Here is a 17,174-nt window from a genome sequence, read left to right as displayed (position 1 = left end):
GGTCACAAAACTATGTGTTACTGGGAGACATTATTAACAATACAATGGCAAAAATGGCTCCTTTATGGAACATGATGAAGAAAAGTGCTATAAATAAAAAACGAGATTATATTCCAGATAAAAATTAGGATTTTAACCAGAATACGTCAAATATATGTGCAGCCAGTCAAGGAAAATCCACTACCTGCATATAGCCAGTGGCTGAAATTAGATAAGTTTCCATTTTAAAACTGATTTATAGATTTTTATCATTGTTTGTTTGATTTTTTCTTTTATAAGTAAATCTTGTAACATTTACTAGCACTCAATGTTCTTGTGCTTCAACACATTTTAAAAATGCTTAAATAAATTCAACCAAACCCACTTGTGATAGGAGGAAAAAAAACGAAACAAAAACACAGACCCTGGCAGAAAACGAAGTAGCCTGCTGTTAAATTGTCAGGTTTTTACAAGCACCAGCTGTCCCTTAAACCTTCAGATACAGCTGTGAGATGATTTTATAGTTCTAATGATCAAGGTGTAATCCGCAGTGTTTACAGTTATGAGCGGCGCTAAAAGGGTGAAAACAATGAAGCAATGTTTCCTTTTTGTCATTCCCATCCACACAGCCCACGTGGATCCACGGTGCACATCTGTGTGGCCGTGTCCTAATAGCAGAATGCTTCTAAGCCCTTGACATTATTGGCAAATATTGGCAAATTTATGTAATAGGAGAAACAAACAACTCCTCTGACAGCACAGATGGTGCATCTTCACTAGGCTACTGATGTCTGGAAGCAATAATAACAGCAATGTATATGAAAAAAAAAAGGCAGTCAATATTTTTGTGATTTTCTAAGAGCTGAACATTAATGCTTTTCTGCCTCACTGAACTCAGGTCAAATATAGTACATATGCTAATTTCATAAAGATGGCTCACTATGACTAATATTGATCCACTTGGCTCCATTTAGCATAATATATATATTTTTTAAACTCACAACCATCTTCAACAGCTTGCAAAGTTTAACTTCAAAGTGTTACAATAATGTTCACAGTGAAAGTGAAAACTTTCTGACTGTGACAGACGACCGTTTCTGCACTATTTTCTACACAGACACATTGTGTCGGAACAATGTGTCTGGTGTAATAGCGTTTAGATGGTATGACATTCAAAGTGCTAGGTTTATCAAGCATTGGAGAAACCAATTTTCTGCAAGTTTCACCTGCAAATTGAACTAGAGCGTCACTAAAATATGCAAAGGGTCAAATTTATCAATGAGTCTCCTCCAAACAATAAGCCAGCATCAGCCTTGCACTTCGGCTAACTGCTCAGGACAAAAACGAAAAAAGACTTAAATAAGAATAAACATATTACTAATGTAAACCAACACTCATTCAAAACAACTTTTCACCTGCAGTTATTTATCTGCATGAAGGACAGAGGCATAAAAATGAGCAATATCCGATATCAATATTGCTGTTATGTCTGGTGACAAATATTCTGAATATTTTGCTATTATTTTGACACCACAACAAAAAAAGATTCACCAAGTGACATTGATTCTGCGCACCACAATCACTGTTACATGCCCAGATAAATAACTGTTATTCAGTCCCCTGCTGAATAATATACAAAAATATCAATTTGCAAATAAGCTTTGGTTATTATTATTATTAAGCCACTTTTACTGATGGGAAACATACTGATATGTTGAATAATAGATGGTACTGTAGTAAAATATTCTTAAATTACATTAATCTAATCAGTGACAAATCTTGTCTGAAACATCCCTAACTAAAGATTTTGCCCAAACAATGGTGCCCAAAACCATCTAAATGATTATATGTATTCTATTTCCTGAAGGTGAAGAAAGGGAATGTCAAGTAATAAAGAAACGGATTACAGGATTTGCTATGCTGGAATAGAAAATGCTTAAAGAGAAAAAAAAAACTCAATGCTGGCAGTGAGGTCTAAAAGGAGAAAAGAATACTAAAGCACCATAATGTGTTTTATGAGATCCTAATAGTGCTACAAATGTCAAGGCTGATGTATTACTGCACATTTGCTATGCTCAGACGTTTCCTGGGCCTCGCCACAACGCTCATTAGGCTTATCAAAAGCACCTTATTAGAAGAATCAGGTCAGACGTAGAGAGAATGGAGGGGGAAGAGTTTCTCTGCTGGTTTGTGTTCTGGTCCTGGAATTATTCACAGAGCCGCGTTTTGCCTCGGTGCGTTCTAAGGTGACCAGGCGCATACAGAAACGCCTTTGTTTTCCAGAAATACTTCTGAATTTATTCATGCTATCGTGTCAAGCTGCATATTACAGATCATACAAAGTGTATGTTTAGAGATTTTGTTTAATTGCTAATATACTAATCTGATGGAAATGTGAAAAAACTAAAAAAAAAAAGCTTAAAAAAAACAAAAAAAGATCCTTTTAAGCTGAAAAAAACTGTTGCCACATTTTATTCATTGTAAAAACAGAGGAAAAAATGTACTTAAAAACACATCGGATTTTGTGAATGCCAATAAAGTCAGCAGTGAAATTTAGCTTCTTGTTCTGGTTCAGGCTTAGAAGAAAATAAATGTAAAACTGGATGTGGTCGGTGCTGCACAGAGCAGTAAATCAGAGCGGTTTTACTGATAAAGAGCACACATTACATCCCATTAAAGATTTTTATGTGAAATTACTTGTTTTGCATGAGATTGTAAAACTCAGCACTTTAAAAAGAACAAATCATCACAGATGTTTTGGATTCAGGCCTATTACAGAAAGTGAATTCATAATAACTAGACGGACACATTTCTTTCTCAGAATCCATCAGAAGACATTTACAATAGAGGCTAGATGGTCAATAAAATGACATTATCATCCAGAAGTTCTGGTTTAATCCGTCTCTGCTCTTTATTACATTTCCATGGCACAAGGGTTTAAAGCCCAGATATCACGTATAAACATTTGTGAATCTTCAGAGTAGTTTACCTATTATTGGATGAACAAAAACTAATATTTAGCTACAATAAGCCATCCGCAGACCGCTCCAAAAGCAAAACCCAAACTACAGAACAGGGCACTCCGGGTAAATAGAACCAAAACAAAGGTGTGTGTCTAGAACCTCTCTAGAGAGAAATGGCTTGTGAATTTGTGATTTTATCATGCAGGTTTTTGGGTGGTTTCCTTTGGTGCAGCAACTGACTAAACCAAAGCGAACCACAGCAGCTGAAAATGTGAAATTTTCCCATTCTGGTTCCCAACAGAGGAGAGTCTACCGGACTATCAGGTGTGAAGACACCATATATTTTTACTGAGCAGGCTGTGGCTTAAACTGTCATTCTTAAGCCAACATTCAGACAAGAGTGAAGTCATAAAGTGCAACTCCTCGCCCCATCCACTCACCCATCCAGACCACAGAGAATCAAATAGTGCTCGGCAAGATTCAAAGTTTGCCTCCACTAACCCATTATTCATTCAAAGTTGGCCATCCGCATCTTACCAATGGGAAGCTTAGCAGGGAATATACCACAAACTCCAGAAGTGAGATCATAAAAAGCATCTCAAACAGAGACGAATATGTAATCCCAGGAGAAGAGTTAAAGCTGGATCTGCCCACCGAGCCACATGAGCTCAAATGAAAGGCAGAAGGCTCTGAGGGGCAGCACAGACTCCACCTCTTTCAATCTTATCTTTAGAAATAGCTGCTGTAAAAGTGAAGCAAGGAAGCTCCTGGGAACAGAGATCGGAACATCTGATTTATTTTCTTTTGTTCATAAAGAGGGATAAAACTTCCCTCTCGCAGCTTCATAATCGTAAAAACTGGATAAGATGATTAGCTAAGTGCTTGCCTACCTTTTTCTGGTCTTCAAGTTTTTGACATGTGGACTTCTTGCCATGCTTGCTCGACTCTGGTACGTCCATTCCTGTTCCAAATGAAGAATAACTCCAGGGTGAGATCACGTTGATAAAATCCACAGCGCTACAGTTTGCCCACGAGGGCCTGTGTCCAGCTCACACCTTCACCTGGACACAGGTGATCCATTGCAGGAGTTTGTTCGTACGGTTGGAGAATAAAATAAAAAAAAGGTCTGAGCAGCAGGACGAAGACCAAGCAGGTGAAAGTTACCGAAACAGCACCATGGTGATTCCAGAGAGGATGTTGAGAGTGGAAGCTGAGCAGATACTCTGAAGCGTCTCCATCAAAGCGCGGCGTCCGAGCTCAGTTCTCTCCCTGCATCTGTGGAATGAAGGGATGAGACAGCGTTTAGATGCAAGGCGAAAATGAGCAGCACTGTTTTAGGCTCTCTATTAATGCAAAAGATCTGCCCCTCCAAAAAGTCAATATTCCCCCTTGGTGCTGCACTGTACAAATGGCAAGAGGATCTGCATATCAAAGTGAATGTTGCCATGGAGCTCCGAGAGCAAGAGAGGAGAGTATTCTGCAGCATGCTTTCCTTTTTGAACTGGTTTTGATTATTGTGTGTGTGAGCGTGTGTGTTTTTGTTGTTTTCTTTTAAACCAAAGACCGAATCAGTCAGGAAGAAATGAGTTGAAGTAAAGATGGATAACCACAAATTTTAAATGAATTCATTTACTATTTGAGAAAATCTATGCAAAGGAATCCAGTCCTTTTAGAAATGTAGTTATGATGAATTAAAAGTCTTTTTTTTTTTTTTTTGGAAAGTGAGTCTAATTTAACTGTCAACATCCAGTCGTGGTTGCTGCTAGAAATTAAATAAACCTTGTTAAACATAGGAAAAAACATTTTCGAAGCAACACATCCTGTCAAAGCTTAAAGGAAATCAAGAACAAATTAGAAAGCAGGTTTGGAAACGTAGTTATTGATATTTATTACTATGGAAAGACAAATCCAGTGAACATCAGTGGGAGGAGCTGCTAAACCTTCAATGTAGTGCTGAGAGAAAACCTATGACTCATTCATAAGATCACCAAAGATCAAATGGTGTGGATGAGACACCAGGATAGAGGGTCAGCGCTACTTTGTGCTGCACCAACAGATGTGTGATGGCTCCTGGTGGAGAAAAACCAGGACCAGATCCCCAAACAGTTCAAACTTTCTAGTCTCCATTTGGATAGTGGGAAATGAGGAAATTTGTCACAAGAAATGCAGGCAATCAATACTCGGATGGTCGAAATCTCACATGATATCCACACTTCGGCCAAATATGTGGGAACCTTTGATGTTTGATGTCAAACACATCCCAAACCGTGACTATTCTGATAGGTTACAATAGAAAACGTGAGCTGTGTGAGCAACAACACAGCTCACACTAAACAGACAGGAGTCAATAACCTTTATGCAACTAGAATTGGTTCATATCTCTCTCATTAAACTTTACTTTGAACCAGAAACAAAAAGAGGAATAAAGCTTATAAGAATTTGAAGGTGTCATCCATATTTTGAATTCAACTTGTTCCAAATTACATTTATTTGGTGCAGTTCTCTTTGCAGGTCTGAAGTCTTGGTTTGTTTTTAAGCCACAAAATATAAACTGTAAATTTCAGGGGCAACTATAAATTATTTGATATACCTAATGATTTCAATACCTTGCAGACATTTAACTTCAAAGATAAACTCTGACTAGGAGAATGTGTAAGTAATAAAAATAAAAAAGACACACAGAACATGTACTGAACGCTGGTTCCCTGTAGGGAAACATGTTGGTGCTGTCAAATCCACTTTTTTTTTTTTAACTGCAATGAAGTGCATCAATGCATCTACACATGAGGCCGGCAAGGCAAATGCTCCAATAATCTGTGAGGGTAGCATCCAAATGACAAGTAGCCAGTCTCACAGCAACACTGCCATGACACTGAGTCACCCTTCATCACCTCTAACACGATCCTCATCTCAGCATGTTTTCTGAGCCGCTACACACTTTCCCCCCCTCACTGCTTCCCATGCCATGTATCACTGCGACCCCGTCACTTACTTAAGGCCAGTCATGCCAAGTGCTGCCAGCTCACGACTGGTTCTTCTGGGACATGAGGAACACAGAGCTGTGGAGCCCCACAAAACACCCAGAGGCCTTGCTGTTGGCAACATGTTGGAAAAGCAGGCTTTTCGTGGCAAAGAAAGACTGCCGTTACGTTAGGCTGCTAACGACAAAGAAATGCACAATACAAAGTATTTGTAGCCATAGGTGATGAAGGAAATAAAAAGGCAGGAAAACAATAGGGATAAGCAGTGACTTACAGAAATGCTAAACTTGCTAAAAACACAGCTGGACTGCTTCAAGTCTTCTTTTCTCTCAGCTGTGGAATTACATGGGGGGGCTTTCGAAACTCATCCATGATGCATGAGTACTAATTTACCCCTTTTTCTTCCTGAATATCACAAGAAACAATATGATCTCATGGGGAAAGCATGCCACACTTTGTCTTTGCAGCACAAGAAAGAAAACCTACCAGGCAATGGCTATCTAAATGTAGGCAGAAAACAACCTATGAAAACCACAGGAGTCATAAGGCAACAACCCCTCTCATCCCAAAAGATGGACTGAAGAAGAAACTTGTCCAGCTTTTAACTAGTCATATTACAAAATAGGAGAATTCAATTATAAAACAATAAATTCCATTTAATAAATCACAAAATATAAAACCTAAGGTCAGCATATTGATTTCTGCTGGGTCAATGCCTTACTGCCTTATTGTCAGTAATAACCTTTAAGTATGCACAAGTCCAATTACCGTCCCTTTTTTCACAAGTCCCATAAAGGGATTTCATGGAAAGAGCATCAATTATGTTAGTTAATCTGCTATTAAATGTTGTATTTAAAAAATAAGAGAGAGAGAAAAACTAAACCATAAATCTGACATTTATGAATATCACCTGCTGACATATGCAGAAGAACAAATGCTAGCACAGCAACATTTCACTACATTTTCAGCGGTTCCACAGTTTATTGGTAGTAAAGATGCTATTTCAGGATTGTTGCTTCTATTATTCCACAACGTGGTTGTGCAGAAGCACCTCAAATGTGTCTGGAATTAGACCAAAGACAAATGGTGAAAACCTCAGTGATGGGTACTTTCAGTACTCTTGAGGTTCAAAAGAAGAAAACCATTTTGCTTTATTGCTATGAGCTTATTGCATAATGGTGGTCAGTATTAGATATTAAATTGTTAATTTACAGACCTAATCCTTGACTTCTTATCCATAAAGCCATTCTAAAGTCATGTACTAAAACAATGGCCTATTATATTAATTATAGAGTTAGCTGTTTGATGAAATATGGAGACTCCTGAACCAAATACAACACAAAAGGAAATTATAGCAATTTGGTCAATCTATCCACCAAATTGCTATAATTTCCTTTTGTGTTGTATTTATATTCTTTGTTTTGTATTTAATTTGTATTTTTTTGTATTCTTTTATGTATGCTTACTGTGTGCCACATTTTTGCCTGTGAGCTGCTGGTAACTATAATTTCCTGAGGGAGTCTTCCCAAGGGATCAATAAAGTCAAGTCTAAGTCTCTCTAAGTCTAACCAACTTCTTATAGGAAGCTATTTATTAGCAAAACTTAACCACATTTCAATGGTAAAGACCATGAATCAATAATAAAGGCTTACTTTGAATTATAATTTGACCAATTTTTTCATGAATTATTTCTAAATAAGGCATTACTGATTGTAAGACTCCTTGTCAGGTTTTTCCAAAATATCAACACTTCAGTCAATATCTTTTATAACCCATGACATACCCTTGATTTTAAAGACCAAAAATATATTTTTTTTAATAGTGAAAGAAAAGTGAACCCCAAAAATAGCCTTTCTAAAATGTTGCCACTTTAAAATCTTCTCCCCCAACAAAATATCAACTTGGTAGCAAGATAGTTTAGCTATCTGTTTAATGATTAACAAGATGAAAAAAATAAAATAAAATATAATTAGTTTTTTTAAAGTCTTCAAAACAAATTAGCATTTAAGCTAAACTCTTCTCCATTACACAGTTAGACCACAGCTAAATGCTAATTAACTGTGCAGAAACTTGCCTAAATTAGACACACCTGGTCCTGCTAATTAGAGGCTGAGGCCTGTGAGAATGAAAGAAAGTTCTTCTCTGATTTTACTGTGACAGAATTTAGTGTGCATTACCGCCACCTACTGTGTGAACCGGAATCAAAACACAAATTTACTACTGTGGAGTTCTGACTTTACAAAAAACACACACGCACACACATATATGTACCGTTTAATGTGTACCGTTTATATTACATAATTAGCATCAACAAGTTAATTGAGACCTATAGATTTTGCAAAAATATAGACTAATCACTTGCTTAAATGGCTATAGTTCAAATGCTTATGCAGAATGTTATCCCTGCTTACATTTAGCTCTTCGTGGAGAATCTCAACAAGTTATGTTGGCTAACAAATAAGTGAGGCTATCTGCTCCAGCTTAGCCTGATGTTAGCACTCTACAAAGTCCTTTTTCTTCGTTCTACCAAAGTAAAACATCGGAACTAAAGCAGAGGCAAAGCAGAATATCCGATTCATTTTCTGTGAATGAAAAGATCCCTGGGCTACAAAACACTTCCCAAATTCATCACAAATGGCATAAAGCTTGATTTTATTTTGGCAAATAGGTTCTTATATTTATTGTTTAAGGGAATATCAATGTGCGCTTCAATCCCCCCGGTTGTAAAGAATCTCACTGGGAGCGGAACGTAAATATTTATGAGCAGCAGCTGCAGCAGTTCCATCACGGTCTGCTCGGTTATCCCGCCTTCAATCACTACGCCTCGAAGACGTTTCCCTCCTCACCCCCCGCCCCCGCCGCCCCGCAGCCTTTTCACCGGCACTTTGCATTCAACGGGTGTCCGTAACTCTCCAAGTGGTCAATAAAGTTTGATTCATGAGGCCTGGGGCCATAACTACACACTGCTGCTTTAATTCGAGGAGATGTAAATGATAGCCGTAGATCCAGCCTGATTTCCTCGGGGAGAGCTCAAGAGGGTGGGAGAGCATACGCCGTAAATTATCACCTCGGCGAGCCAGAGGTCAAACATTAAGAATGGACTGCCATCCCATTAAAGTGCAATAATGTGCTATTAGTGTTCTTTAAGTGGTTTTTTTTCCCCACCTTTATTTTAAATTAAAGAAAATCAAAACAGCAATTATGCCCCAATAAGGTGATTTAATATTTCCACCAACCTGCAGCAGATTTTTGTTTCATCAAAAGACTTAAAATAAACACTGAAATAATTAGCTACGATTTCAACATATCTAATGATTTTCACGTTTAATTGCGTATTCAATACATTTTTGCAATTTTAGCAATCATGGTGTTTTTTTAATTTCACATATTTATAACAGCTGTTGTAAACTATCACATATATAAATATCTTCTTTTTGTCCATAAAAGGAAAATCTGTGCTTAGAGTTTCTTTACGACCTTTCATTTAATCCAAACGGCCATTTTTGTAGTTTGCTTATGCCGGTTTTTTCACTCGGACAGAAAAGACTTTTGGGCTGGCCAAAACGTTTTGCACAGTACTGCTATGATCGCCATATTGAGATGTTATGTATTTATGTATATACAACCTAATGAAACATTTGTTAGTAGATGGATTTTCCAAGGGACTTTTTCTATTTTCACCACCAACAGGTGTTTAACAACCAAAATAAATTCCTTCTAATTGTCTAAATGTGTAGTGGCACAAAATAAGCACCAGGTGCCGCTTTTAACTCTGTATATTAGGCTTAGATTGCCCCAGAAAGCAAATTATAAATGGAAAGTTGTTTTCCATGAGAGCTCAGCAACAATAAAACACACCAGCAGGTGTTTAACAACCGTCGAAACATGCTACTTAACCATTATTGCGTTTTTAACCAGCGCCACCTGGTGCTTAGTCTGCATCACACCAGCAAACTTAGCCCAGCCAACATTTGAGGGTCATTTAGCCATTTTAGTACCCAACTATCAAACTTTCTATGTCATTCAACACAGTGAAGCAGAAATGTATCATAACTTAAGAAATCAGATTAAATGGATTTTCATAGCCATTCTTTCTCTCTTTTTTTACAGCATCATAACTGTAAAAACAAAAATGATTTAAAAAAAAAAAAAAAAAAAAAAAGCACCAGGGCATGTTGCTCCAAACCACATAAATTCGAAACATACGGAAGAACAAAGGAACCAGATGCTTCGGTAAATATTAATGATGTGCAAATCGTGCAGTGGTGTTGTATTAACATAAACAAGCCTGCAAAGGCCATATGTACTGTAAGCATGTATAGCATGTGTGTGGGTTTGTGTGGAGCCCTGCGGCGGCATAAATGCACAACAGATACGAGGAACTGCAACATTTCCTACGTTGTAAATATCCAAACCTTCCACGAGAAAAGCATCAGCCTCCAGAAACATGCTTTGAATACAAAAAACTGTTGCACTGAGTTTTTCTTTACAGCGTATGCATGTGGAGTTGACAGGTTCTTGTATATATATATATATAAAAAATAATCATATGTTCGGTATATTTCCTTGATTGTTCATATTGAAACTTGAAATAAAAATCTAATTCTGGTTTCCATTTGATGTCAAAGCCATGATAAAAGGAGAGAGAAAGAACAGAGGGCAAGACGAGAAGATTGGAAGAAAAGAAATGTGACAGACCCGGGAGCTAAACTGCCACAAGACAACAGCAGGCAGACAACAAAAAGCTCCTCAAAATGGATTATTTTCTCCCAGATTTTAAATCCCAAAGACCAACTGTGTAGGGGGGGCGAGTTTACAAGCAGAAGCCTATAAAATGTTTAATTGGTATTAAAGTAACAATCTACACCACATTTAGAAATGGTTCCCGCACCCCCTGCTGTCGTCGCAAGTGGAGAAAAAGAGCTGTCGTTGGAAAGTCTCTTCAAGCACCTGATGTGCATGTGGTAGCAGGTATCCTGGCTGCTTGTACCAGGGTAATCACTGTAGTGAAAGTGAAAACTGACACGAGAAGCAGCAGCTCATTAGCCCGAGGAATGCATGTTGCAGTGTCAGTTTTGCGATGCTTGTTTTGTTCCGACACACTTGCCCGCGAATGACATTTTCTTGGCACCTGGCTGTTTATTATTTGCAGCGATGACAGGGTGCGTGTGTGTGTGCCTGTGTGCGTGTATTTTTGTGAGAAGGGGAGAGAAAGCGCTCCGAGAACGATATCTGATAAGCTCAGACGGTTTGTTTTAGCTGAGTCCCGCGTCTGTCACTCAGCCAATCAGATCGATAAACCACAACAAACAGGACCAACCGCAAAAGCTAAATACAGACCAAACAAGAAAGCATGTTTCATGACATGCAGCGATAATGCGTCTCTCTAAGCAACAAAAATTCAAAAAAAGAAACATAATGCATGAAGTGAGCAGACTTTCCATTGCTCACTTTGCACATTGCAATCTTAAAATTGCGATGTACAAGTTAAAAGCAATTACCTCCATGACTTCCCACTTTAAATGAAAGTCAGTACCAGAGTATCATGACTAACATGGCTTACTTGAGTTTCGTCATCCACTCTTGTTCAACCATTCAACAAGTCTCTTAAATATTATCAGACTGGTGGACAGATACGTTCTTCCTGGAAACCCTTGAGTATTTTACTTCTTTCCAGAGAAAAATAATTTCTCTGGATATTCTTTTCTTTTCTTTGTAAAAGTATTATAACTGGATCAGTAGTAAAAGGAAGAAACTCTCCTTTATTTTGATACATTACCTATTAGACTGACTAGAAAGTCAGATCAACACAAACACCTGAATGCATCATTTCAAATTTTTTTTCTAAATTTTCACACCTTCACTGCCACATTGGGAAGTGCCTAGATCTGGAAAGTCAAAATAAATTCTACATTCTCACACACAGATATGATTTGTTTAATTAAGCCTTTACAAAACAGTGCTGGTTCGAAACAGTGTGAATACCTGCTAGGATTAATTTAAGGTCTGATAACCACAAATAATGACTATCATATCCAATTGCTATAAGAGGATTCCAGGTTCCATCGCTAAACCCGGGCCAACGCTTGCATGGCGCCATCTGGTACTTTTTCCTCCTCGGAATCATCCACTGTTCCATGAAAGCAACGGGCTGCGGTTCAGCACCAGTTAGAGAATATCATGGAAATCAACGACTAATTAGAAGATAAAAACTTTGGAGTGGCATGGTAATTCTGGCAGGAAATAACTCGACATTAATAAGAATTGACAGTTCTTGTCAAAGTGAAGTCAGTAACGTAAAGAACCAGTTGTTGTCATAGTGGATCAGATCCGCGGATCTGAACCGGTAGTCTACTCCTCGGTTACTGACCTAAAGATGTTGGATTATGAATATAAAGTCCTGACTCTTTCTGCTGAGCTCATTATACCAGCTACTTCCCAGTGAAACACTGGTAAACACATTGCTAAAGGGTTAATAGAAGAGCAACGTTGTGACGACCTCCTCAAGGCGGAGTTTCAGAAAGAGCGGGAGCTTCTTAAAGAGACAGAGGCCCAATTTCAAGGCATTAAATCACAAAGTCAAATTTATTTTAGACCTTTATACTCCAAGTTACATCAATAAGTTCCTTCAGTTGTTCACAAATCTGCAAAATTCACGCAAAATCAACAGATTCCTACATTTTATTTCTTATTTTGCTGCAATTCTTCTCAAAATTGGCCAAAAACGTTTGGGTTAGTGACTGCTGTCTCAGCCTTACTTGATGTTGAGTATGGCGATAAAAAAAAAGAGTCACATTTAACATCACATATTAGCACAAATATAAAAACCACAACAACCTGGATGGACTGACCAGTGTGAAAAGATGTTTAATTTTATTTCAGTTTAAGAAACAATTATTTAATGCAGAAACAAATAGATGTTTATTGATATTTGAACAGTTTAATTGATCTTATCAATAGATTCTGGAACAACTGGCCCTTTAAGGACAATCAGATTTTTAATATGGAGCCAAATGAAAATTAGTTTGAAGTCCCTGTTCTAATAATCAATTATGAAAAGGTGGTCCAGTTTGGTTTTTAACTCTTGGTCATTTAGTGACAATATCGTCACTTTGTTCAGTCTCTCGCTCTCTTATAGTCTTCCCTTTATTGCCAAATCTGGTCGAGAGACGTCACCCCCGGCAACGCTGCTCCTTAATTAACTTGTGCAAGAGCAAGTTTCAACGAAAAAAGAAAGAAAGAAAGAAACTTCTTCTCACGGCTTTACTGCTCTACATACATGTTGCATTACAGCACAATTACATGTAGATTACATTAACGTGCTTTCACCAGCCAAATCTGTCCTCTACGTGCCAAATCCATTCTACATTATTTGCTATGCTTTTGTGGAGCTTCAGAGCAGAGCGCACGCTGTAATCTTGCGTTATTGTGTCGGGATTAACATCAAATCTCATTACAGCTGCGGTGGATCGCTGGAGAGGCAGGATTGAGGAGGGGAAGCTGGGAGAGAGGCGGAGAAGCGGGGGGGGGAGGTTATCTTTATTTTTTTATTAGGTTTTAAAAGCTAAATGTGAAAAAGAGAAAATGAAGATATGAGGGGGGTTGAAATCTCGATTTCACACGTTATCCACGTCTGCCGGGAGGTGGTTGAGTGTGAGTCGCAGTCGACAGAGACAGAACAAGCAGAGGTCAAGGGGTCAGGACGGGATGTGTCGAAGGACAGCGAAGTGAAATATGCCACAAACCTAACAACTGTACCCCCCTCCTTCGCCACGCCCCCCTGAATTCTGGCACGCTCACGCTTCATAAACCTGGCTTTTATTACCAATAGATCTGTGAGGGTTGTAATTGCCTGACTGATATACAACCGGCAGAGGGAAAGAGGCTCGGGTTCTCTCACTTTTAAAGAGCTGCTCGGCGTTGAGAGGCACGGGGACACGCCTCGGTTCGTCCAATAAAGCACACCGTTGTGCTTGTATATGCAATATATCGATAGGGACTTGCTCCGTGACAGATTGCACACTGAGAGATTTAACATAGACATGAAGAAAGCAAAAAATATCTCCAAATGTATGCATTCTAGCTCGAGTTGAAACAACAAGTGTTAAAATCTATCAGCCGTAAAATGGTCACAAAGGCTTTTATTTGGGGGGAGAGGAAGAAGGAACATTTTAAAAAACTTTCATGCTTTATCCGATTTTAGGTTGATTTTTTTTTCTCTTTTTTAAGAAAGAAATTACGAATGACAGAAAACATTCTTAAAAAGTGAGTTTTATTTCAAGCACTCCTTCTGTGAGTTATTACAATGGTGTATCAGCCATGCTAGAGAAACTGTTTTCTTAATTATGTGAACACAGTAGTAATAATAGGAGAATAAGTCTTAAATTTACAAGAAAAGCCTTGTTTTATTAAGAAAAAAATCTTTTATTGGATCTTTTATTTATTGTTTTTGGTGTTGGAGTTCTCATAAAATTATTTTCTGTTCTCCTTTTACTATTATTCCTGTAATATTGCAACTTTATTGTCAAAATTAAAAAAATAGACCTTAGCCTGACCCCTTTATTTTATTGTAAAGTTGACTTGAGTTAAAAACCCACATAAATTGAAGCTTTAAAACTCCAGAGTCAAACAAGATGACTGGGTGTGTATTAATCAATCCATTCATTATCTGTAAACCATAATTATCAAAGCATATTTATATCCATTATTAATTGTTGTAACCTTTCCTCTTAATTTCCTGGTTTTTCATTCCTTATTTCATTTGGAAATACCATTTCCCTTCTTTTGTAGACAAGGCAACCAGACTCACCACACTGTTTCACTCAGCTGCAAGGATAAGACGCGTAAAACAAGTTGAATCAGATCACAATTTACACAAATAATCCCAAAGCTAACAACAGTAAGCAGCGTGCACGTTTCAGCACTTTTCAAAAACCTGACGCAATTCAAATTCCCTGACTCCGCACTCCAAACATTTTAAAAACACAAATACTCGCTTTGTATCGGAGCAAACGCAAACTCCTGACACCCACCCCTCCCCCGCAGCGGAGCGCCATGCTTGTAAGTGAAACCCCAGAGGCCCACCAAAACGCATTCAGGCCCCATTAGAAGCAAGAAATATCAGCACAGCAACACCGCAGCCACTGATTCTCGGAGAAAGGGTGCTCTTTTTTTTTTTTCCTTCTTTTTTTTTTAATTCACGACTGGGTGGAGGGTGTCGGGAGTCGACAGCTCATCAGCAGCTGCACAGTGAGAACTCGTTGTAAGTGGAGGAACGGCGGAGGAAAATAAAGCTCATCAAACGCGCCGATTGTTACTGGGGTTTGTCAACAGCGCCGAGGAAAAGGGGCAGAAATTAATCAGATCAAACTGAGAAATTTGGGGATATTTTGAAGGAACAACAATTCCATGGAAAGAGCATCTATAACACTTATTTGTTGTAGATAAAAGCTTAATCTGTATCCTCATTATACGTAATATTTCAGCTTATTTACTTTCAGAAGATCTAAAGTCATAAGAATGGTAGTCATGAACCAGAAAAATCAGAAACTTGATGGAGTGATGGAGTCTGTCCTCTGAGGCTCCTTCAGGCTCCTGCAGACATTTACATATATACAGAGTTACAGTTTTGGTTATGCTAAGTTGTGCTAAACATGGACATATCTGCAATGCATATGAGCTTAAATAAAATGAAGTAGCTTTATTAGCAAAACAATAAAAAAGGTATGCAAGTATTTAGTCAAAAAGCATGTTTCAAAAACAAAAATGAGCTCAATACATGTTTTAAAAAAAGACTGAGGCTTGGAAAAAATAATTATTCACCACTTCCAGATTTCACAACCTAAGATGTATTTTACTGGGATTATATGACAGAGAAACATAAAAATTATGAACACGATTCAGAAAGTGATCCTCCTACAAAAGACTCATTACACATTGTGAAACACCTTTGTTTCTTGTAATTAACTTACAGATCATGAAAGCTCACAATTTAGTGTCTCAGAAAATTCAAGTATTATGTCAAGGTGATAGCATGTTGATAGAAAGTTGAGTGGAAGGTAAATATGTGACATCAAAATATATAGATATAAAAAGCAAAAAAAAATTGTTTCACGGATTTGTGGATTCATTTAATTTGAACGCTGTTCATAGCTTGTACTTTGTAGTTCTAAAACATCTTTGCCTTAATAAGGGTGTTGGATTGGAGACCTTTCAGTTTCCACTCCACGAATGTCCATGTGTTTTTGTGACCAGAAATGTTTCGACGCAGATGTGTTTTCCTTTATTGCAACTCTTGGGAAATGTTTAAATATTCTTTTAGGAGTTTGACGGGAAGTGTGCAGCAGAAGGTGTGTGAGGCGTAGGGTTCTACTACTTTCTGATCCATACAGTTGGAGGATCTGCATGGAACTCTCTCTGCCATCTCACTGAAATAATTTCACATTGTAGGAATGCTAAGACAAAACATTTTAGTAGCTTTGAAACCATCCATCCATTGCCAAGACCTGCTTTTCTTCGGAGGGTTGGCGCCTACCTCCAGAGGTCATTGGGCGAGAGGCAGGGTACACCCCGAAGAGGTCACTACTCCATGACAGACTAACGAACCAATGAATCAAAGAGTCATGTTTTTGTACAGTATGAAAACCCAAGACAGTATCCTTCATGCATACCATTACATAAGCCACCATGCAGCTCAGACTTCAAACCATAACTTCTTAATACCCTGATATGTCTCAACACCAGTAACTATTTGCTCAGACACCATATGGAACGGAGGAAAATGAAGCTACCGTAATTATCGCAAAGGGGAAATTGCCTGTACTTGTATAGTGCTTATCAAGACATTCAGGCATTCACCCATTCACAAGCAAATGGTGGTCAGCTATACTACACAGCAGCCACAGCTGCCCTGGACAGACCACCAGTGGGCAAGGGGAGTGACATGTCTTGCTCAAGGACACAACAACAGAGGAAGGCCAATCAGGGATCAAACCAGCAACAAATCGACTGTCGGATCCTTCCACTGCTGTCCCAATGAGCCCTTATCCAAATACATCTGTGTTGGGATGGGTTTTCAGTCCAAATAAAAGTAATAAGTCTTAAGGTTTTAAATTCACCTTGCAGGCAGTACAAAGATTTTATGTCCACATGTATAAATGCAGTGCCTGTGTGTTTCAGACCAAAAACACACTCCCCTCCTACAGCACGATGTGAAGGGAGGGCTAAAAGAATTACCAGCGAGAACCCTTCA

General features: G+C 38.3%; 1 protein-coding gene across 2 annotated transcripts in view; it reads right to left on the bottom strand.

Annotated features, from left to right (window-relative positions):
* Positions 1-17,174, bottom strand: part of nav3 (neuron navigator 3) — a 321,262-nt gene that overhangs the window by 238,305 nt on the left and 65,783 nt on the right. For both annotated transcript variants that reach the window (XM_055055458.1, XM_055055457.1), the window contains exon 2: positions 3,833-4,217. In XM_055055458.1, coding sequence (XP_054911433.1) covers positions 3,833-3,901 — 69 coding nt within the window. In that variant the 5' untranslated portion in view covers positions 3,902-4,217. The remainder of the gene's footprint in view (positions 1-3,832; positions 4,218-17,174) is intronic.

This window comes from Poeciliopsis prolifica, unplaced genomic scaffold (genome assembly GCF_027474105.1).
Source record: "Poeciliopsis prolifica strain line A6 unplaced genomic scaffold, Auburn_PproV2 SCAFFOLD042, whole genome shotgun sequence".
NCBI lineage: Eukaryota > Metazoa > Chordata > Actinopteri > Cyprinodontiformes > Poeciliidae > Poeciliopsis > Poeciliopsis prolifica.
This window is presented reverse-complemented; position numbering and strand designations above follow the sequence as displayed.